At 49.3% G+C, this 21,950-nt stretch overlaps 3 protein-coding genes across 6 annotated transcripts in view; 1 reads left to right on the forward strand and 2 right to left on the reverse strand.

Annotated features, from left to right (window-relative positions):
* The window catches only part of LOC106812864 (protein numb-like), a 26,008-nt gene extending 20,659 nt beyond the window's left edge, over positions 1-5,349 (forward strand). For 3 of the 4 annotated variants that reach the window (XM_014816876.1, XM_014816869.1, XM_014816860.1), the window contains exons 6-10: positions 463-603; positions 879-1,065; positions 3,681-3,887; positions 4,133-4,291; positions 4,832-5,349. In XM_014816876.1, coding sequence (XP_014672362.1) covers positions 463-603; positions 879-1,065; positions 3,681-3,887; positions 4,133-4,291; positions 4,832-5,007 — 870 coding nt within the window. In that variant the 3' untranslated portion in view covers positions 5,008-5,349. The remainder of the gene's footprint in view (positions 1-462; positions 604-878; positions 1,066-3,680; positions 3,888-4,132; positions 4,292-4,831) is intronic. The other variant, XM_014816884.1, reaches the window with a different exon arrangement.
* A 1,930-nt stretch (positions 5,350-7,279) lies between these two features.
* On the reverse strand, positions 7,280-15,301 carry LOC106812625. The gene is made up of 7 exons (XM_014816543.1): positions 15,238-15,301; positions 14,699-14,813; positions 12,682-12,862; positions 11,988-12,315; positions 10,808-11,303; positions 10,367-10,457; positions 7,280-9,960 (listed from the first exon to the last, which is right to left on the reverse strand). The coding sequence occupies exons 3-7, from the start codon at positions 12,826-12,828 to the stop codon at positions 9,817-9,819; spliced, it is 1,206 nt and encodes a 401-aa protein (XP_014672029.1). The 5' UTR covers positions 12,829-12,862; positions 14,699-14,813; positions 15,238-15,301; the 3' UTR covers positions 7,280-9,816.
* Positions 15,302-20,684: 5,383 nt separating this feature from the next.
* The window catches only part of LOC106812408 (signal-induced proliferation-associated 1-like protein 2), a 26,903-nt gene continuing 25,637 nt past the window's right edge, over positions 20,685-21,950 (reverse strand). Inside the window, exon 13 of the mRNA XM_014816286.1 lies at positions 20,685-20,871. Within this exon, the coding sequence (XP_014671772.1) occupies positions 20,685-20,871 (187 nt within the window). The remainder of the gene's footprint in view (positions 20,872-21,950) is intronic.

The following is a 21,950-nucleotide window of genomic DNA, read 5'->3' on the forward strand; positions in this document are numbered from 1 at the left end:
CTCTCTCTCTCTCTCTCTCTCCCTCTCTCTCTCTCTCTCTCTCTCTCTCTCTCTCTCTCTCTCTCTTCTCTGTCTCTGACTCTGTCTCTTTCTCTGGCTGTTTATCTTCAGACAAGGTTATGTCACACGAGCAATAGAAATATCCTCACATGAGCAGAGAGATTTAGGTGTAATTTATATCTTGAATTTATAATCCAAGATAAAAAGCATTTCGCCTACCATTAAATTAAGATATAATGCTTGCAGTTGTATTCATAGCAGACGTTATAATCAGTGAGGCATGGTTTATCACCACTTTCTATGGGAATACCAAATCTTCTTGAGAGCTACACTAGGAAACTAGTAGGCACTAGGTTTTCACTTAATTACTAGTTTGGCAGCCCTTGTCAGTTTTTTAAACTTTTTAATGGTTGTTTTCTAATTTCTCATTCCTTTGATATAACATCGTGTGGCATGTTTCAGGCACTGATAGTGGACCAGACGGTAGAGAAGGTGTCTTTCTGTGCCCCAGACAGGAACTATCCTCACGGCTTCAGCTACATTTGCCGTGATGGCACTACCCGAAGATGGATCTGCCATTGCTTCATGGCCATTGGATACTCGGTAAGTTGATGCTCTGTGTTTACACTCGGTAGTGGTCGATTGTCGACGTTACGCTGGCTGCATTTGTTCTCTCCCTGTCGATGATTCTGTCCTCTCATCCCACTCTCTGTGCTTTTTTTCTTTCGTGTCACCGACTTCTTTTTCGATGTCTTATATCCCAAACCTCGACAGGTCGTCTTATTTGCATCCTGTAGTATATAATATAATACTACACTGTCGTATAAATGTAAATCTCCCTTCCTGGGCAATGAGCTAGTGTCGATGATCTCCAACAGGGGGAGCAGCTGAGCCATGCTGTGGGCTGTGCCTTCACGGTGTGCTATGAGAAGAAGCAGGCGCTTGAGAAGGAAGCTGTGCGAGTGCAATTCAGCAAGGATCAGACTAGCTTCACACGCCTCGGATCGTTCCGCCAGGTATCCATAACGGAACGAATGCTCGACCCACAGGAGGTGAAACCTGCAGGTACGTGTCTGAAGATGATCGGGTGTAGTGCGGGTAACAACTCCCAGGTGGCACTGTTAATCATTCGCATGTAATATTTGGTGTCCTTACCATCACATTTATTTAGTATTTTAGTTATTATTTATTTATTCTCGTATTATTTTTGGCAATTTATAATTGATGTAATCTTGCTATCGTATGATGTGGTTTGAAAATAGTGTTACAGTGTTTTACTGTGGTACTGTCATTTGGAAGTTAGCAAATTGTGGGATTACAATGTATTGCCATAGATGACAGATTGCAGACAGCAGCGTGCAATAGTTGTTTATAGTATGCGGCAATATAGCTCCTCTTTCCTATCTCGTGTTAAACAGGGGTCAGTCAGCAAATTAATGCACCGTGCAACTGCAAAATAGTGTAGGGCCCCTACATGCTAGTTGTTCAAGCCACTGTATGTGCAAGCAATAATTGTATATACCATAAATGGCTATACCTAGCCTGGGAGCAGGTGAGGAGGACCTTTAAACCGATTTTAGTTCTTATAGATAACAACTATATAGAGCTAGGAGTTGATACTGGAGATAATAATGATAGATAAAGCGCTAAAGGACGTTGCCCTCCTATGTACCTTTAAAAGCCTTGGAAGTATAGTAGTTGGGCGGTTTACCTAGGATATTCAAACCTATTGTGAATTTTTTGATAAAAGCACCAATTTTGGCGCAGAGGTATACGAATATATTATGAACAAATTTGGATGTGGAGCCATCGCCCAACTGCTCCCTGGCGGCCGTGGCCGCCAGCAGACACCCAAAAGACACACAGAAGTTAGATAAAGTTTGCTGCTGAAGGTTTTAGTGAATGTTTATTGAATGTTTTGAATCAAGACATGCCAGATAGCTCTTAGTCACATTTTGGGAGATGCTGCTGATATTAATTAACATATTTAGGCTAATTGCAGATTAAATGGCGACAAGGAAACCCATGATCAGGCATCAAATGCTGATATTCCTTGTGAATAGGCTAGATTCATTTAAGTTGTGGAAATGTTATCTGACTTTCTTTCTCTGTCTGTCAATAGCTATTCATGGACACTGCCCACACCAATTAAGATGCTAATTAACAAAATTATTAACACAATTAGGCTAATTACATCGATAATAGTATTAATACAACAACAATAACAGAACCAGATAGTGATAATTATGGTGGCTTGCTCTCATCAGATCAATCCTGGGCAAGTCAAATGTTATACTTCTGTGGTCAAGGGACACTACTACATTTAATTATCATGTTAATTAACACAATATAAAGGGACTCTAGGTTCCACATCCAAATTTGTTCATAATATATTGGTCTACCTTTATGCCAAAATTGGTGCTTTTATCAAAAAATGCACAATAGGTTAGCTTACCCGCTGTACTATAGGACCTTTCAGTAGCAAATGTTCTTATGCTGGCACTGGCTTTGTTATAATTAATATATTAACTGCGTATGTTGTGCAATAATTTTGTGACTGTAATAAACCGTAAGCATGGGGTTAAAGTCTATTATGAGATAATAAGTCATCCAGTAAATAAAACTCTTATTATCCTCATAATTTATTATCATTGTTGTTGTCAACGTAACTATCATTGTTATTTAGCTGGCTGTCTGAAACTCGGCAAGTAGGTCAAATGAAATTAGGATGAGCGTCTAAATAGGCATGCAGCTGTGGGTTCCATTATTCTCATACCCAACATGCAAGGGCGTAGCCAGGAATTTGGATTGGGGGGGGGGGTCCTCGAGCGAGTACCAAGGGGGTCTGGTGGTCTGAAATTATTTTTTTGAGTTAAATGTAAAAATAGTGCTTTAAAATCAATTTAGACGCTGTTTTGTTGACAATATTATTTCTTCTGCAGCTCTACAACGACACCGATGCCGTGGCCGATCCAAGATTCTAAGGAGGGGGATTAAAACAGGCAGGGGGTATGGGGGTCCTAGCTCCCCCAGAAAATTTTGAAAATGTAGATCGCAGGAGATGGTATTTGAGGCACTTTTGAGTACATGTACGGCCTTCATTCTGACTACGACAATTCTATTTTTAGTGGAACAATTTTTGTTTTTTTTTGTTTTTAGACTTTCGGATCAACAAGGGGGCCATGGCCCCCTCTACCAAGCCACTTTTTTAACGTACATTTTTTTAACGAGGCCAGGATTAGGCCAGCTACGCGCTTTTAAGAGCAATTTTTATTTATTTATATTTATATTTTTATTGGGGGGGTCCTAGGGCCCCCAGGACCAGCCACCCCCCCCCCTGGCTCCGCGATTGCCAACATGCTCATCCGTGCATCATGCTGTCAGTCATGATATGACTGTGCCCGTGTCATAATGCTCAATCACATTGCTTCAGGGCCGGTGCCATTGTTGTGGGGTGCTGTCGGCACTGACTGTTTATTGCTCACCTGGCATTCTCACCTACATATCGTGCATACGGTTATATCATCATAGTTGCTTCATAGTGGAAGGTCACGTTGCCTCAGAGTCGGCGTCTTCGTCGTGGGGTGCCATCGGCACCACGACAGTTCATTGCCCACCCGGCATTCTCACCTACATGTCATGCTTACTGTCATTAAACCCACCTACCATTGTTGCTACAGAGCCGGTGCCGTCGCGAGAGGTGGACAACCCGTTTGCGGTGGCGCGGCCGCGGGCCACCGCAGAGATGCTGGAGCGGCAGGGCTCGGCGCGATTCGGACACATCAACGACACGGCGCCGTTCAAGCGCAACCTGTCGCTGCGACTCAACGAGCTTCCGTCGACGGTGGCGCGGAGAGAGAACACATTCAACGCTAGCGCAAACACAGGTGATCAGCCGACGGCCTGTCGTCGTGCGCCATACTGCTGCGCCTGTTCTGGAGAAACTGAGGGGGGTGCGAAGACGGGGATGTCTTAGTTTTCCAAACTTGTCCCTCGTTAGATGGCCGTGCTGTATCTGTTCTTGCATTGCCTCTTCTTTTCATTTTGGCTAGCTGCAGTATCTTGTCTCGGCCTATCTAATGTTGCTAGCAGCCGGTGACATCACAGCTATTTGCCGCTTCCCTTTCCGCAGCAGTGAGCCCCATCATGGAGGAGGCGGCGATGAGCGAAGATGCGATTGCGCAGCTCTGCCAGCAGATCACGCAGGACATCGACACGATGAACACAGACGGCACGCGGATGGGCTTCACCAACAATGTCGTCAGCCAGTTCGACCCGCTGGTGGCTGGAGGTAAGTCACGCTCTCTCTTACCGCTGTCGTATTACTGTTTGCTGTCTAACTCAGGGATTCTTAACCTGTGGTCCACGGACGCCTTTGGGGTCCGTGGATGGGCTTCAGGCAGTCCGTGAACCCCACTGCAGAATTTTGTGTTCATGTGCTTATGTGCATTTTTCTGGGGAGAGGTCCGTAGCTTTCACCAGATTCTCAAAGGGGTCCATGACACAAAAAAGGTTAAGAACCACTGGTCTAACTGTTAGTTGCACTATAGTGTGTGTAGTCTCATCGTGGGATGTCTGAGACTGAAAGGTACAGGCGGGAGAAGGAGGGAGGAAGCATGAAAGGGGTAAGAGAATAGGTACATGAGGTGAGAGTGAAGTTAGGGAGGAGTGAAGGGAATATAGGGCGATGTAGAGTACGAAAACATTAAAACTTTGGTATTAAATGTAAGTGGTGTTTATTTACTGTAAATTTCATTATTAATGTAGCATATATTTCTATCCATAGGCCAATTGTCATCGTTTTCTAACACGTGCCACATGTATTTTATAGGAGATACGACTGTCAGGTCCCCCCCGTGGCAGGTCAACTATCCTGCAAACCCCAACCCATCGGATCCATTCAACTCTAAGTGGGCAGCATCATCTGTGCAACCAGCGAGCAGCACCAATCCGTTTGTCACTAGTCACCAGCCGTCCAACATAAAGGCCTTCACCGTGCAGATGTGACGCCTGCAAATGCAGAGTTTTGTACATACGACACCCGAACGCCATTAGAACGGTGATGCTAACACAGAACGTGCGCGTTACTAAGCAAGCGTGTATAGGCACTGCTCGCGTTACTGTAGCATGCCCACGTGTAGAGAGAGATGCCCCTGCCGATTGCAAAACATTCCGTGGACTATGATGGTTATGATGAAGGACGCCATTACTGGTCGGCTTTACGATCACGTTCGGTTGCCTTGCAGCTTCGTGGGGAAAGATCCCGACAGCTTAAGTCTGGCGCACATTGCCGAACATTTTCCCGAACAAATGTTTTTGTCTGGCAATGTGCGGGTGAACAATTGTTGAGCGCACATTGCCGAACATTTTGCAGCGAACAACCTTGTGGCGCCGTCTAGTAGCTGTGTTGTAAAGAGTCATGTGATCGGCGCATGATTGGGCACAAAAATCATGTGACCACATATCGTGCTGCTATTGGTTACTACTTTACAATTGTTCGACATTCAGCGCACATTGACGAACATTCGACGAACAATGTTCGAGATATCAAACATTTCCGATCTTCAGAAACATTGTTCGGAACAAATGTTCGGCGACTTTTTTAAATGTTCGGCAATGTGCGCCGGGCTGTAGCCGTGAACTCAAAGCTGCAGTGAATAACAATAATTACAACGGAGCAAGAATTACGTGGAGCACATGTATATATTCTAATAATACTAGCGCATCATTCGCGCACGAGTCAGCGTGCACTTGCCATCGTCAAAATCTTCATGCTTTCTTTGGTGTAGACTCTAAGCACAGTGATTCAACCTCGTTATTTGTTGCTTTTGTTCCAATTGTCATAAGTAATTGTCTTTCCATTCTGTATGTATATTTCGATTGATTGAAATGGAATGATAACTGCTGTAAGTTGTACCTATATTTTGTGGTTGCGGATAATCCTAGTTAATATGTTTAGAATTATATATATATATATATATATATATATATATGTGTGTGTATCTACCCAGGTAACACCACTTGCCAATGCCAAACCGCCTATACTTGGATGGATATTCACTCATTCTTTTACTATTTTATATCAGCGTCCTTGCGGTATAAAGAAAATCGTATTATTAGTTATCATTATTGGTATTATACTATACATGCTAGATGTAACACAAATTAGTTATGTTATAATGAATTATTTTGTAAGAAAATCTTTTAAAATATGTAATTACTCTATCGAAATGTAATGGTGGCAGTGTTTACAGCATCTGCAAAATGTTATATTTTTGAAAATAACTGGAACTTACTAGTGACATTATCCATGCAGCTTGAGAAAAAACATTTCCACGAAATACTGTGATTTGACATTTTATAATCAAACAAACAAACAAACACACACATATATATCAAGAGTTCATAATAGAGATTATCATTTATGATCTATTATGAGCTCTTGATATATATATATACATATGTATATATATATCGGGTTTTTCTCTTCCATATTTTTCTATGAAAAGGTATGGTACCTGATATAGGGGATTGCGCGCAGATCCCCAAAACCCGCCGTTCTTCTGCAGTGCTGTAGTACCCTTGCGTAACTTTGCGCCTGTGTAGATTAGTATGATCAGGAGTAGATAATAGGGATTATCCCTATTATCTACTCCTGGTATGATCATAGAAATAACATACTAGTTAGGCTTTATGTATTTCTATGACTATGAGACAACTAACTATACGGGTTGAGACGAGATAGAACACTAGAAGAGTTTGCTGTGGAGGGCGCCGTAGGATATTGTGCCACATACCAGGATGTAATTTTTTTCAATCTAATTTGCACCGTATTACATAGCTTATGTAATTTGATAATGTGAAACCATTAGGTTTGTTCCTGCTGTAGTATAGAGGCGATATGATGTGATGTGGTCTGTCATACGATGAGTTCCGTTAGAAATATATTCCTTTGTATCGTATGTGATATATTTCTGTTTCTATGTAAATGCTTGCCAATATGTAGACATACGTGCCGTGTACATTATGTGAGTGTCGCACACTGTTTCCGTTACCCTTTCTCGCTCTCTCAGACTCCAATAAAATGTTACAAACTGATACTGTATAACAATATATGACAGTGTAAGTTCTGCGCGTAGGTTAGCGTCATGTATATCAGCCTATGTAGATTAGCGGCGTGTGCGAAACACAGTCGTGCTAGTGAGTATTCGAACAGGCTGTCTCTCTCTCTTCCCCTCTCCCTGTCTCAGCGCGATACAACAGTCAATACAGAAACAAGTTTAAGGAGAACTTGGTCATTTTATTAAAACCCAATACGAGTTTTATTATACAGTACGCGATCTTTAAATAATAATTCTGTGTTGTATATACAAAGTGAGGGAATTACACGGTGTAACTGCACGGGTGCAGGAGGTCTTATCAACAACATTGTGGATGAAGTTTACCGTAAAAACTACACTAACTTTACATGTATCTAAAACTAGACTATAGTTTTGTACATAACACAACACGTTGTGGCAGTTATAGCAGGTTCGTGATGGCGGCATGGTCGCCTGACGGTGTTGTGTAGAACATGTTCTGCTCGTCACATTCCTCGCCGTATACATAGTGCTTGCATTCGCCGTCTACGCACATCTCGAGTAACTAACTACGAAAGCAGTGGGCACGTATGTGTACATATATATATATATCTACCCCTGTATGCATATATACGTACGTACGTACATAAATACGTATATTGAGCGAGCAGGAAAGCTTGCTCGAATCGTGCCAATCCTGACGATTTTCTCGAACCGAAATGAAATATTTTAAAATATAAATTACGCAAAAATAACCGCTCAACCGAGTGACCTGGTCGGAATTCACAGCACACTAATGTAACAAGCTGGTCAGCGTCACATCACACCAGCGACCGCAGAGTGACCTGCTGGGTCCCGTTGTCACACCCATCACAAGTAGTTATGACGTCATAATCTAAAATGTCATCAGTCAAGCAATTGTCATGCAAAATTTGTGATATTTTGCACTTATGATAATCATAACAATTTATAATTTTTCTAAAAATGGGCCCGCGATCATCCATCATAACAGCGTTGCAGATAGCTTGCTAACCACATGAGACAGCAAAGCAGCATGCTCTGTCAGGACAACCACTCGGGCAGCGAAGGCACGTACTACACTAGTAATCATCACACAACCACGGCAACACGCCTAGATATCGTCAGGTGTGTCATAATACAAACATGTCTATACAATGACACTCCTGCTAGCGTTGCATCAGGTTCTAGCTGTAACACAACCACCAGGACGAAAATGCAGTCGGCAAGCTAGAAATGAATCAGATATCCAGTATCGCATCAAGCTCATAATCACGTAACTACGCATACCAGGTCGGCATAATTATAACATCATGCTAACGAAAGAAGGTGACAAGTTGAGCAGGAAGGATGACTATATACTAGGGCAGATTCTGGTTCCCAGTCATTACATTACAGCATAGATATATACAACACAAGTTTGTGTTGTGTTGTATATATCTATGATTACAGCTGGTGAAAGCCTACGCCGTGGCACAAGCATATAAGGTGCGTGATTGCAATGATATATAAACGGCAGGAACGGCTTGATATTATTATGCAGCTGTGCAATATATTATGGCAACTATTCCCGCACATCTCTCTCCCTCGCAGACGTGCACCGATTCCCAACACACATACGCAGGCGCGCACGCACGCACGCACGCACGCACGCACGCACGCACACACATATATACGCACACACTCACATACGTAGACAGACACACGCAGGAACGCACGCACGCACGTACGAACTCACGCAGACACACACACACACACACACACACACACACACACACACACACACACACACACGCACAGGCACACGCCAGATACATACACACAGACCTACTTGGTAAATAATGCACAGCTTGATTGCTATTTCTCGTTAAATGCAAACATACTGCGCGTGAAAACGTTCTTTCACTCACAGATATTCTGCCGCATGCCAGGTGAGAAAACACCTCAGAATATAACCTCAGCAAGTTTAAAACAGGACTAAAACATAAATGGAACCCAGTAGAATGTCGATAATCTATCGCAACACCGAGCTTCTGGTGTCATTAAATGCACTCTTCAGCCGGTGGAAAGTGTAGGGAAATCAAGTCGGTACAATAAAACAAAAAAATGGACGAAATCTTTGACGCAGCCACGCTGCGTGTACATAGCAGCAGGAAAACTTGCCTGGCCGTGAATCAGTTTTGCAAACACCCTCATACAATCATTCGATCAGTGATTAACATAAAAACATATCACGTGAAGTTTTCCGTGCGTCTGCCCACGATAATGACAAGCCCGTGCATGGAAAACCACACTGGCCAGTGTTTGCTACCACAGACATTCGCCTGTCTATTAAAATGTATGTCTAAACACGACTCTAAAAACTATATTAAAATGTACTACATGATTCTCAAGAAATGGACGGGGGACTACGTCATAAACTATACTGCTTCCTTTGCAGCGCCACCTATAAGACGTGATGGTCTTCTTATATGGTCAACCTATAGGGTGCGATAGACTATAGGTGTGCAGTATATATAGCAAAGATTTCACGGTTTTCCAACACAGTCATCTGATTAAATGTTACGATTTTACTATAAATCACAACCAACAACTTCACCTTGGCCAGTCGTCACTTACAAACCGGCACAAGTAGCGCGGGTAACAGATCTCTCAAACATGATCATCGGAAACTTTGTCGAGAGACGACAGATGATTGGACCGGACCAGCTCGCGCGCATCACTGTCTGTCGATGGTGTTGAAGAACCACTCGGTGAACTTGCGCAGTTGCGCGGCGGCAGTCTGCGACTCCTCCTGCAGCCGCACGTTGTCCTGCTGGAGCTGCTGAATCTCTGCCTCCCTCTCGGCTCTCTCCTGCCGCTCCTGTAACACACGCAGGAAGGTCATTACATAATCCCGTAATCCCCTTGGGAGGGAAGGAGGGAGGGAGGGAGGGACGGAGGGAGGGAGGGAGGGAGGGAGGGAGGGAAGGAGAGAGTGAGGGAGGGAGGGGCACTGGTAGTCTACCATGGTGCAGACACACTGCTGTCATTAAGGCAATTGAGTGAGGGCAGACAGCACTTCACCCAAACGCATCTTTACGAAGAATTTTTTCATCAACAATGTTTTTTATCGAGCGCACGATTCACTTGTCGTTGACGGAATTTTCATACTCGTATGGACGTTTTTATCGACGAAGTTTTTTGCTCGCGCCGTATTTTTTTCATTCGGCGGCGGAGTTTTTTTTCTGCCGGCGCCGCGTTTCCACGGCAACGTCGCTGCGACTCACCTTGTTAAGCTCCTGCTGCAGCTGCGCAACTCTAAGCTCGAGCTCGTGCTGCCGCTGTGTCGGGTTGGTGCTGGTCGGCCGCCAGGGGCCGCTGCAACACGGAGCAAAAAACACATGAGCATACTTAGTGAAACACAGACGCACGGGAAGCGGTCATCAGCTAACACGATTGATTAAACAATGCGAAAATAAATAAAACAGTAAAGTCACGAAAGAATCTTATGCACACATCGCATAGTGGAGTAGGTATGTGTAAATATAAAAAAGAATTGTGCGCTTTGTGGTAAAAGCACAAAAATGGGCGTGTACGATGTTAAGGGTATACTTAAAGTAACACCCACTGTTTAGAACCAGCCGGTACGACACCGTGGGAACGTGACGTCATCGCTTCGGCTCTCTACGTGCTAGACTGCGGTGGGTTTACTTGCTGACGACGCCTACCTGGTGTAGACTGGAGAGGAACTGAGCCTGCCGGACGCGAGCAGATCCTGAGGTGCCGACGACAACGCCGCCACGGCCTGCCTACTCTCCGCCTCGTATCCCTGGCGGGAGCGCTGCGCATCGTAGTCCTGCAGGGGGCGCTGCTGTGCACTGTACTCCTGCAGGGGGAGCTGCTGCTGCTGCTGCTGTGCGCTGTACTCAGGGATGCGTTGCTGCGCATCGTAGTCCAACACCGGATGTTGTACATCATAGTCCTGTAGGGGGCGCTGTACGTCGTAGTCCTGTAGGGGGCGCTGCACGTCGTAGTCCTTCAGGGGATGCTGTGCGTCATAGTCTTGCAGAGGGCGCTGTGTGTCATAATCCTGCAGAGGGCGCTGTGCATCAAAATCCTGAAGAGGGCGCTGTACGTCGTAGTCCTGTTGTCGAGGTTGCGGCAAGTCGCGCGTCGGGATTTCATCCTGCTTCGCATCGGTCGCCAGCGCCGGCGAAACGTTGCCTGAAACGTGCAGCACATCTCGCTCATATCTGACACTCACTGCTGGAGAGAGGCTAATCCTATATCAAGGGTCTCTGGCCCAATATACCTCCCACATGCTGACTGTATGTATATGCTCACTGATAGGTTGAATGTGCTCACTATAAGGCAACGCATAAATGCTGTAACGATAACAGCGGATGATAACATATGATATCCATAATGCTACCAACGCTGAAACCACAAAACACAGACATATGATGGAAAACTCACACAGGTATGTCAATCATCAAACAAAGACCCCCAGACTTCACTCATTAACGTCACACAGATGTGTGACACAGATGCTACATTTTTCTCATAATATCACCAATTACACAGGTATGTCACCCTTCACACAAGGATGCCACACGTTACACAATGACCCCCATGCTTCATTCAATAATGCCACACCTCACACAATGACCCCTCAAGCTTCATCAATAACGTCACACACAGGGACCCCACACATCATTCAATAACACCACACCTCACACAACGACCCCCCCACACTTCATTCAGTTATGTCACACATCACACACAGGGCCCCTCCAGGCATCAAACCCAGATGCGAAAAACCTCACGCGACAACTCGCACGCGATGACAACAGATCACAGAATCCCCCTAAACGCGCTAAACACGCTAAACTAGCGAGACGCGCTCACTCTGTATGGCCTTGGTCGCCGTCTCGACAAGATTGTTCCAGTCCAGCCCCGCGCCGTCACCGTCGTCCGGCAGCGGCAGAATGCCCTTGCCGCCATTGCGCGCCGACCGGCCCGTCTTGCCACCAGAGGGCAGCGCGGTGAGCGCGCGCGGCGACAGGCGCGACTCCTTGCTCATGAGGGCGCCACTGACGTGCGCGGGCTTCGCCGACGTGAAGAGAACGTCCGGCGGAAACGCGGGCCGGTTCTGCTGCAAGGTGGCGCTGCGGTGCACGCTCTCGTCCGACACGGTGCGCTGCAGCAGCTGCCGGCGGTCGGGCGAGGAGCGCACCTGGTGGCAGAACAAAGCGATAGATGAGCGAGTGAGGGAGAGAGATAGAGAGAGGGGGAGGGAGAGAGAGAGAGAAAGATAGAGAGAGAGAGGTGACGACACGACGGAAGAGGAAGAGGACAGGAAACCGAGGGGGAATGATGGGGAGACAGAGGGGAGCGCCCGACTACCGGAGAAGTACCAACAATGTTCGCAACCACGGGCAGTCGTGTGTGGGGGGGGGGCGGACGGGAAAGACGGGAGAGCCATCGGGAACACAAAACAACACGTTAACCTAAACACATCTAAACCACTCTCGTTAGACAGAATGGCCACGAACATCAAGATCGACCACACGCGCACTAACATCCGAGTTCGGTCGCGCACCTTGTTCTCCTTGTCCTGGTCGGGGAGCATGAGGTCGGGATCGATGAGCCGCAGCAGGTCCTCCTGGAACGTGCTGCTGTTGTGCGTCTTGAGGGCAGCAGGCGAGAGCCGCGTGAGCGCCGTCACGCCGGGCCGCAGCCGCGTCATCTCACCGGTGAGCGGCGACACGTCGCGCGCCGGCCTGCGCAGCGAAACGATCGTATCAGCGTGTTCATCGTCGCGGTGTGTTGCCACCGCACGGGTCGGCATGCATATGTATGTATATATATGTACACATACACGCACGCACGCACGCACGCACGCACGCACGCACGCACACACACACACACAAATATGATAGAGACAGAGAGAGTGAGAGTGAAGAGTGAAGAGTGAAGAGTGAAGGGTGAAGGGTGAAGGGTGAAGGGTGAAGAGTGAGAGTGAGAGTGAGAGTGAGAGTGAGAGAGAAGAGAGAGGAAGAGAGAGAGAGAGAGAGAGAGAGAGAGAGAGAGAGAGAGATGAGAAGAGAGAGAGAGAGAGAGGAGAGAGAGAGGAGAGAGAGAGAGAGAAGAGAGAGAAGAGAGAGAAGAGAGAGAGTAAGAAGAAGAGAGAGAGAGAGAGAGAGAGAGAGAGAGAGAGTTTTATTACTATAAGCGTTAGTTGTTCCAGTTGCGCAACAGCACAGCAGCAACATAGAAGCTAGCACACACCACTACCAGCACCACATGCATAGCATCCAGCTGCAAGCACCTACTATCACGCACGACCACCAACCACACCAACACACCACCAAGCAGCAAGCAGCAGCAGAGGCAAAGCACAACAGTAGAAAGCATGCACTACCCTTACAGCACGACAGCAGCAGCATCCGCTGCAACACCATATCACCATCCACCACACTTACCACCGACCCCACTCACAAACCACCAACCACCACCACCACCACCACCGAATCCGACACCAAACAGGCAGCAGCAGCAGGCAGCAGCTACTAACGACTACCACACGGCGATCAAATAGCACATACATCAGGCAGAGCAGCAGGCACAGGGCAGGCAGCAGCACTACGACTACAAGCACGCAACGGCAGCCTAGCAGCAGCACCACCAGCAAGGCAGGCAGAGAACACCACCACACGCGACCAGCAGCAGGCAGGAGCAGCACCACCACCAACCACCACCACGCAGCGCGAGCAGCAGCAGCACGCAGAGGCAGCACACGACTGACCGACCGACCAGCAGCAGCATAGCCGAGGCAGCAGCAGCAGCAGCAGCAGGAAACGATACCACCACCACGCACAGCAGTAAACGCACACAGCACAGCAGCAGAGGCTTCACACACCACCGACCACGCGACCAGCAACCGCGCGCGCCACACCAGACGAGCTTAGGGCAAGCAGAAACACCAGCACGACCACCACACCACCACCAGCAGCAGTCAGAGTAGAGCAGGAGCCTACGACTACACACCACCTGACGGCCAGCAGCAGCCCCCACCGACCAGTAGCGAGCAGCAGCAGCAGCATCAGCCGCAACATGGCACCACGACCACCGACCACTCTTACAGCAGGGCAGCAGCTAATCAGCACAAGTAATAGCATGAGCCTACGACTACCACGCACACGGCTAGCAGCACACCACCACTCACCTCAGCCACCACCGCACCACCTCTAACCCCATCACCGACCAGCAGCACCACCGGACCACTACAGCGCAGTCACACAGCCACCACCACTAGCAGCAGCAGCAGCAGAGGTCAGACAGGCAGCCAACACACGCAGAGCAGCAAGCAAGAGCACGCACGCACGCAGCAGCAGAGCAGCACCACCACTGAGCAGCATCATTACCACGGGGACCAGGCAGGCAGCAGCAGCACACCACCACAGTCAGCAACACCACGCACCCGCACAGGTCAGCAGCAGCAGCACTCACCACCACCACCAGTCACAGCAGCAGCAGGCAGCAGGAGTCAGCAGCAAGAGGAGCACTACGACTACCACCACCGCAGCAGCTGCAGCACCGGCAGCATCAGCACTTACCGTGTTGGCGTCGGCTTCGGACTGGCACTGTTGCGCGCCAGAGTCTCCAGGTAAAGACGTTTTTGGTGTGAGAGATTTCTCCGACTTCCTCTACTGCTCCCGCTGCTGTCCTTGTCTGCAAACACCGAAAACATCATGTAAACCTACGCGCCCAATTATTGCTATATTAGAATTGTAATAATACCTATCCAAAAGTTTTGGTTCATGTTTTTGTAATTTGGTTTTTTTTGCATTTCAAAATTGTAGTATGTTGCGTGTACCATAATTATATACGGTAACGACGCCATAGTGTGGCAGCACCATTGCTAGCAAGCACATGAATATTTCTGCCCGCGAACCGTATGAATATTTACACTTAGTGTACCAAATATATACTATAAATAGTATCACGGTTTAACTGGCATGCCGCGCGCGTGAGTGACGTGCCGCAAAACGCCGTTTTTTCGGAGCTTTTTGCATTTCGTTTATGTGCGCAGCTGGGTCCTGGCAACAGTGGCAAGTGGGTGATTGTTGGACTGGTGTGTAGACTGACTGCTCACCGATGAAGCCAGTGCTGAGCTCACCATCGTCGCAGGTGTCGTACCACTTCTCGTCGACCAACGGCCGTCCATCATGACCTGTCTCGAGTGCTGGCTGGCCACGTCCGTTCAGCTGCAAAAATACAGACAGGATGACGCTCGGCGGCTGCGGCGGCAGTCTCGGTTCATGAACAGGTTCTAACGTTCGCCGATACCAGCCCTGGCAAGAACATTTGCTGCCCCAGCCCTGCCACGAACACTCGCCTGCCCCAGTCCTGCAGCTGAACACTGGCTGCCCATCCCTGGCCAAGCTGACACTGGCTCCCGCCGCCAGTCCTGTCCAGCTGAAGCACTGCTGCCGGTCCAGCCCTGCAGCTTAGCACTGCTGCCCCACCTTGCCAGCTTAGCACGCCTGCCCCAGCCTGCACTTAGACTGGCTGCCCAGCCTGCCTTGCTTGAGCCTGCCGAGCTACATTGCTGCCGCGCAGCCCTGCCAGCTGAACACTGCTCCACCCTGCCAGATTAGCACTGCTGCCCCAGCCTCTGCCAGCTTAACTACTGCCACCCAGTCACTGCAGCAATTAGCACTGGCCTGCCGCAGCCGTGCGCAGCTAGTCACTCGGCCTGCCGCCAGCCTGACCTGCTGTACTCTGCAGCCTACACAACTGCCTGCCCGCACCTGCCAGCTGACACTGCTGCCCCCCGCGCCAGCCTAGCACCTGCCTGCCCCAGCCTGGCCAGCTTAGGCACTGGTCCTGCCCAGCCTGCCACTTAGCACTCGCTGCCCCAGCGTCTTCTGCCAGCTTAGCGACTCGCTTGCCGCCAGCCTGCCTGCGCTAGCCTGCGCAGCTTAACATGTCGCGCCAGCGCCTGGCCAGCTTGATACACTGCCTGCCCAGCCTGCAGTGAAGACGGCCTGCCCCCAGCCTGCCAGCTTATAGCACTGCATGCCCCATGCCCTGCTAGCTTTTAGCACTGCTGCCCCCGCCCCGTCAGCTTAGCACTGCGTGCCCAGCCCTGGGCCAGTCTTAGCACTGCCGTGCCAGCCCTGCTCTGCTGTAGCCCTGCCAGCTTAACATTAGTCTGCCCCCGCCCGCTGGCCACTGAACCTTTGCCTGCGCCAGCGCTGCCACTTAGGCACTGCTGCCCAGCCCTGCAGCTGAACACTTGCTCACCACCAGTCATTGGCCAGCTTAGGCACTCGCCTGCCCCAGCCCTGGCCAGCCTTATGGCACTGTCCGTGCCCAGCCTGCTGCGTAGCTTGCCAGCTTAACACCTGCCGTCCCAGCCTGCCAGTGAACACTGCCTGCCCCAGCACTGCAAGCTTAGACTGCCTCCCAGCCGTCTGCAGCTTTAGCAGCTGTGCCTGGCCCAAGCCCCTGCCAGCTTAGCACTGCCTGCCCCAGCCCTGCCAGCTTAGGCACTGCTGCCCACAAGCCTGCCTGCTGTACTTGCCAGCTTAAATTGCTGCGCCCAGCCCTGCGAGCTGAACACTGCCTGCCACCAGCCGTCTGGCCAGCTTAGCAGCTGCCTGCCCAGCCGCGTGCCAGCTGAACACTCGGCCACCCGTCCCGCCAGCTTAGCAACGGCCTTGCCCAGCAGCCCTGCAGCTTAGCATCTGCCTCCCCGAGCGCGCTGCTGCTGAGCACCTGGCCAGCATTAACCTTGCTGCGCCCAGGCCCTGCAGCTTTACATTGCCTGCCCGCGCCTGCCACTAGCATGCCTGCCCCAGCCTGCACTGCTGTAGCCTGCCAAGCGTATACACTGCTCGACCCAGTCCTGCCAGCTAGCACTGCTGCCCAGCCCTTGCCAGCTTAGCACTGGCCTGCCCCAGCCTGCACTGAACACTGCCTGCCGCCAGCCGCTGCCTGTAGGCCCCTGCCAGCCTTAACACTGGCCTACTCCCATGTCCTCCAACTTATGCACGCTCCCAGTCCTGCTGATGTAGCGCCTGCCAGCTAACACTGGCCAACGCCATCTGCAGCTTAGGACTGGCCTGCCCAGCCCTGCAGCTTAACACTGCCATACGTAGCTTCTGCTAGCCTTAACATTGCCGTGGTCCCAGCCCTGCCTAGCTTTCATTGCCTCCCAGCCCTGCCAGCTGAAACATGCCATGCCCCAGCCCTAGCCAGCTGAACATGTGCCTGCCTCCAGCCCTGCCAGCTTAAGCACGGCGCTACCGACAGCCTGTCCAGCTGAACATTGGCTCCCGCAGCCGCGCCGCCACTGAAACAATTGCCTGTCCAGCCCGCCGCACTGACATTGCCTGTCCCAGCCCTGCACCGCTGAACACTGGCCTGCCCCAGCCCTCTTGCCTGGTGTATGGCCCTGCCAGCTTAACAGCTGGCCTACCCAGTCCTGCCAGCTAGCAACGCTGCTGTACCTGACCTAGCTAACACTGCTGCCCCATCCTGCCATCTTACACAATGCCTGCCTTCTAGCCACTGCCAGCTTAACACTGCTGCCTCAGCCCTGCAGCTGTAGCCAGCTGCTAGCTAACACTGCATGCCCTCAGCCCTGCCAGCCTGAAACTGCTGCTGTAGCTCTGCAGCTGAACATGCTGGCCCGCACCGCACTGCCAGCTTAACATTGCCTAGCCCGCAGCCCTCCAGCTGAATATTGCCTACCGCCAAACCTGCCAACTGAAACATTGCCTTGTCCCAGCAACTGCCAGCTTCCATGGTCTACCCCAGCCCTGCCAGCTGAATATTGCCTACCCAACCCTGCCACTGAACATTGGCTATCCAGACGCCTGCCACGAATATTGCCTACCCCAGCCATGCCAGCTGAATAGCTACCCCTAAGCTGCCTACTGAAATCATTGCTTTCCCAGCCCGGCACTGAATATTGCCTGCCCAGCCCGCCAGCTGAACATTCGCTGCTCAGCCCTGCCAGTGAACAGCATGCCTGCGCCGGCACTGCAGGCTAACATTGCCTGCCTCAGCCCTCAGCTGAACATTGCTGCCGCCAGCCCTGCCACTGAACATTTGCCGTGCCCCAGGCCCTGGCCAGCTGAAGCTTGCTGCGCCAGCCTGCCAGCGAACATTGGGCCTACCCATACCCTGCAGCTGAACATTGCCTACCCAACCCTGCAGTGAATATGGCCGTACCCCAGCCTGGCCACTGAATAATTTTTTTATGCCGTACCCCACTTCCAACTGAACATTGCCTGTCCAGCCTCTAGCTGAACATTCGCCGTGCCCAGCCTGCCAGCTAACATTGCCTAACCCAACCTGCCCAGCTAATATTGCCGACCCCAGCCCCCTGCAGCTGAAATTGCATGCCCAGCCGTCTGGCCAGCTGAACATTGCCTGCCGCCAGCCCTGCCAGCTTGAACATTGCCCTGCCCGGAGCCTGCAAGCTGGAAATTGCTGCCCAGTCCCTGCCAGCTGAAAATTGCCTGCCCAGCCTGCCAGCTGAAATTCGAGCTGCCCACAGCCCTGCAGTGAACCTGCCTGCCCCAGCCCGCCAGCTGAACACTGCTGCTGTGCGCTGCCACTGCCGCCAACACTCGATTTAGAGTTCGATACGTACGCTGCTGCTTCAGTGCAGCTCGCCGATCGGCGGCATTGTATTTCAGTCCACGTCTCGTCCTGCGGCTCGCGACGTTAGTGTGGCGACCGGGGACTCGCGCGTGCCCCGCCGTGGCGGCGCGGCAGCAGCGGGCGGCGTGCCCGCGTCCCAGGCCTGAGCCTCCCTGCAGGAACTGTCCTTCCCCGGAACCCTGCCGGGAGCTGAAGCCTTCCGATGACTTGTAGGAGACGTGACCTGCAGAACGGAGCGCCGCGCGGATTGTTAAAAAGCCCCACTCGTGCATATCCGTGATCTCAACACCACCCCCCCTGCGAACAAACTTACAGAACGCGAGCACGCGCTGTAGCCCCACTCGTGCATATCCATGATCCCCCCCCCCTGCGTACAAACTTACAGAACGCGAGCACGTGCCGTAGCCCCACTCGTACATATCCGTGATCTCACAATCCCCCGCATACAAACTCGGCTAAGACATGTGCTCTAAACATGTGCTGTCGCCTCGGTTCACTTATTCGTACATATACCTGCTCTCATTACCCCGCGTACAAACTCGGCTGAGCGATATAAATGACACTATAGCTCACCTTGGGTGTGATAGAAGAGGGAGATGATATTTAAAATTTGGTAAAGGTTTCATTTATGACGGACCGAAATATGACCAGATGTCCTTATTCCCTGTTTTATACTAATAGAAATTTTACTATTTTGTTTCAGGGTTACTTTTGATGTGAAAATAAATGTTTCAGATCTGAAGTCTGAAATCTGGGCGAGAGATGGCGCTATGCCTAAATGATCGGCATTTTGGTTTTCGATTATCGCGCAAATTAAAGTAATAAAATATTCCAGTCAAATTACTGTAACGAAGAATCTAAAACACAATATTACACGTAGGTATGATTAGGTAGGTAGGTAGGTAGGTAAATTAAACAAAATCGAATGAATCTTGATGGCCATTTCCATTTTTGCCAAAAAGTGGGCGTGGCTCGAAAGTAGGTCGACTGGCGTGCTCCAAAATAGGACGTTCAAATCTCTCCCATAGGAGTAACAACTGTATGCAATTTGAAACACGTGGTTAAAACAGTTCTTGAGTTATCGTTGACCGTAGGCAGACACTGAAATGCATTTCCAAAATCAACCTAATTTGCATAATTAAAAAAAAAATCAAAACCCGTGTGATATGTTTTGGGGCCAGTCCTTATTCATTTACATACCAAAAATGAGCAAAATCCGTTGAACCTGAACTGACTTAAGGCCATTTCCATTTTTACCAAAAAGTGGGCGTGGCTCAAAAGTAGGTTGACTGGCGTGCTCCAAAATAGGACGTTCAAATCTCTCCCATAGGAGTAACAACTGTATGCAATTTGAAACACGTGGTTCAAACAGTTCTTGAGTTATCGTTGACCGTAGGCAGACACTGAAATGCATTTCCAAAATCTACCTAATTTTGCATAATCAAAACCCGTGTGATATGTTTTGGTGCCAGTGCTTATTCATTTACATACCAAAAATGAGCAAAATCCGTTGAACCTGAACTGACTTATGGACATTTCCATTTTTTTCCAAAAAGTGGGCGTGGCTCAAAAGTAGGTTGACTGGCGTGCTCCAAAATAGGACGTTCAACTCTCTCCCATAGGAGTAACAAGTGTATGCAATTTGAAACATGTGGATCAAACGGTTCTCAAGTTATCGTTGACTGTAGCCAAATGTTGACGGACGGACGGACGGACAGACGTACAACGAACGACGCCCCATGACAATAGCTCATCTTGACGATGTCAAAGTGAGCTAAAAACTAGCACTAAAGCCGCATGTCACGATGGCATCACTCGGGCATGTATCCATGGTTACTTACATAGCGGCAGCTGTACGCATTTATTATTAATTATCGTTATGATCAGGAGTAAACTCTCGATCGCGGATAGACGTTAGATTAATCAGGAAGGAGAGATGTGCCCACTGGCAGCATGAATACTGTGTGAAGGATAAGGGACAGGCTGGCTCACCTCTACGCCCTGCGTGACGGCTACAAGCCGCTGACATATCTCCTTCACCTCGTCGACAATGTCATGATCGATGGTCCTGATGACAACACACTCACCGTGCCGGTAGTAGATTCTCAAACTGCAGCCGAGAGAGCAACCATTACTAGCAGCAGCCACAACGTTATGACAACATTGAATTATGGTATATGACAGTCGCATTGCGAGTGTAATCCATATGTAATCCATATCCGAGCGTAAATATAACGCCTGTGGTTACGCGCACATGCGTCTAAACAAAGGAATTGCTCCGACCGGCTGTGATTTGGAGGGAATAAAAAATGACCCCGCCCACGTCTCTGCGCCGAATACGCTATGCATGACCTGGTAAGAACGTGTACAACAATGATATGAGAGCAACGATTGATTACATTGTCTATATACATTCAGCTTATACGACACATGTCTTAGCCTATGTCCTGTGAATTTTGAAGTCTCAGTGAACGCGATTAGTCTAATTAATTAGCAAATATGCAACGCGTGTCAGCTATGACCCGGTGAAAGAAACGTCACGAAATTATTTTATCATCTCCCAAAGAATCGAAAAGTGTGTGGGGGTAATATTTTATCCTCCAATCTGCAGGTCGGAGCAATTCTCCGCTGTTTAGACGCAATGTGTTACGGCCGACACGTTCCATCCATGACAAAGCTACATACAGATCCAAATCCAGCGTCCACGAATTAAGGCCTACAACCCCTTTCTAACTCGTGTGCTTTCCTGGATTAAACGACTTGGCTTCAAAAGTACAACAATAAAATCTTTTTGAATAAAATACTACCCAATGCAAGTAAGTATTAATGGTAAAAACTTATTGGTTATTTGTTATTTACCTGGCAAAATATACGTTGGGTTTCACATAAGAATATAACTCGGACAGCGTACCTGGAGCTGGGCGTCCGTAACACTTTATATTCCGCATGTGACTATCCAATTATACGTGTTTAATGAGGATGAATGATCGAGAAGGCGGTAACGAGCGACTGCAACGTCGTATTTCTTATCAGCCGGGTATAATAAATCGGACTGGCTTTTTAATCAGTCGAACGATAGTATGGATGTACAGTCTGCCGTTATAATAGAATGTCGTACGCGCCTACACGGGTAAAGGCTTCGTCGCCTCAGAGCAAAATGTCGGCTGTAAATACAATTGGCCGCCCAGC

The sequence above is a fragment of the Priapulus caudatus genome, unplaced genomic scaffold, assembly GCF_000485595.1.
Source record: "Priapulus caudatus unplaced genomic scaffold, Priapulus_caudatus-5.0.1 Scaffold21, whole genome shotgun sequence".
In the NCBI taxonomy this organism is placed as follows: Eukaryota; Metazoa; Priapulida; class Priapulimorpha; order Priapulimorphida; family Priapulidae; genus Priapulus; species Priapulus caudatus.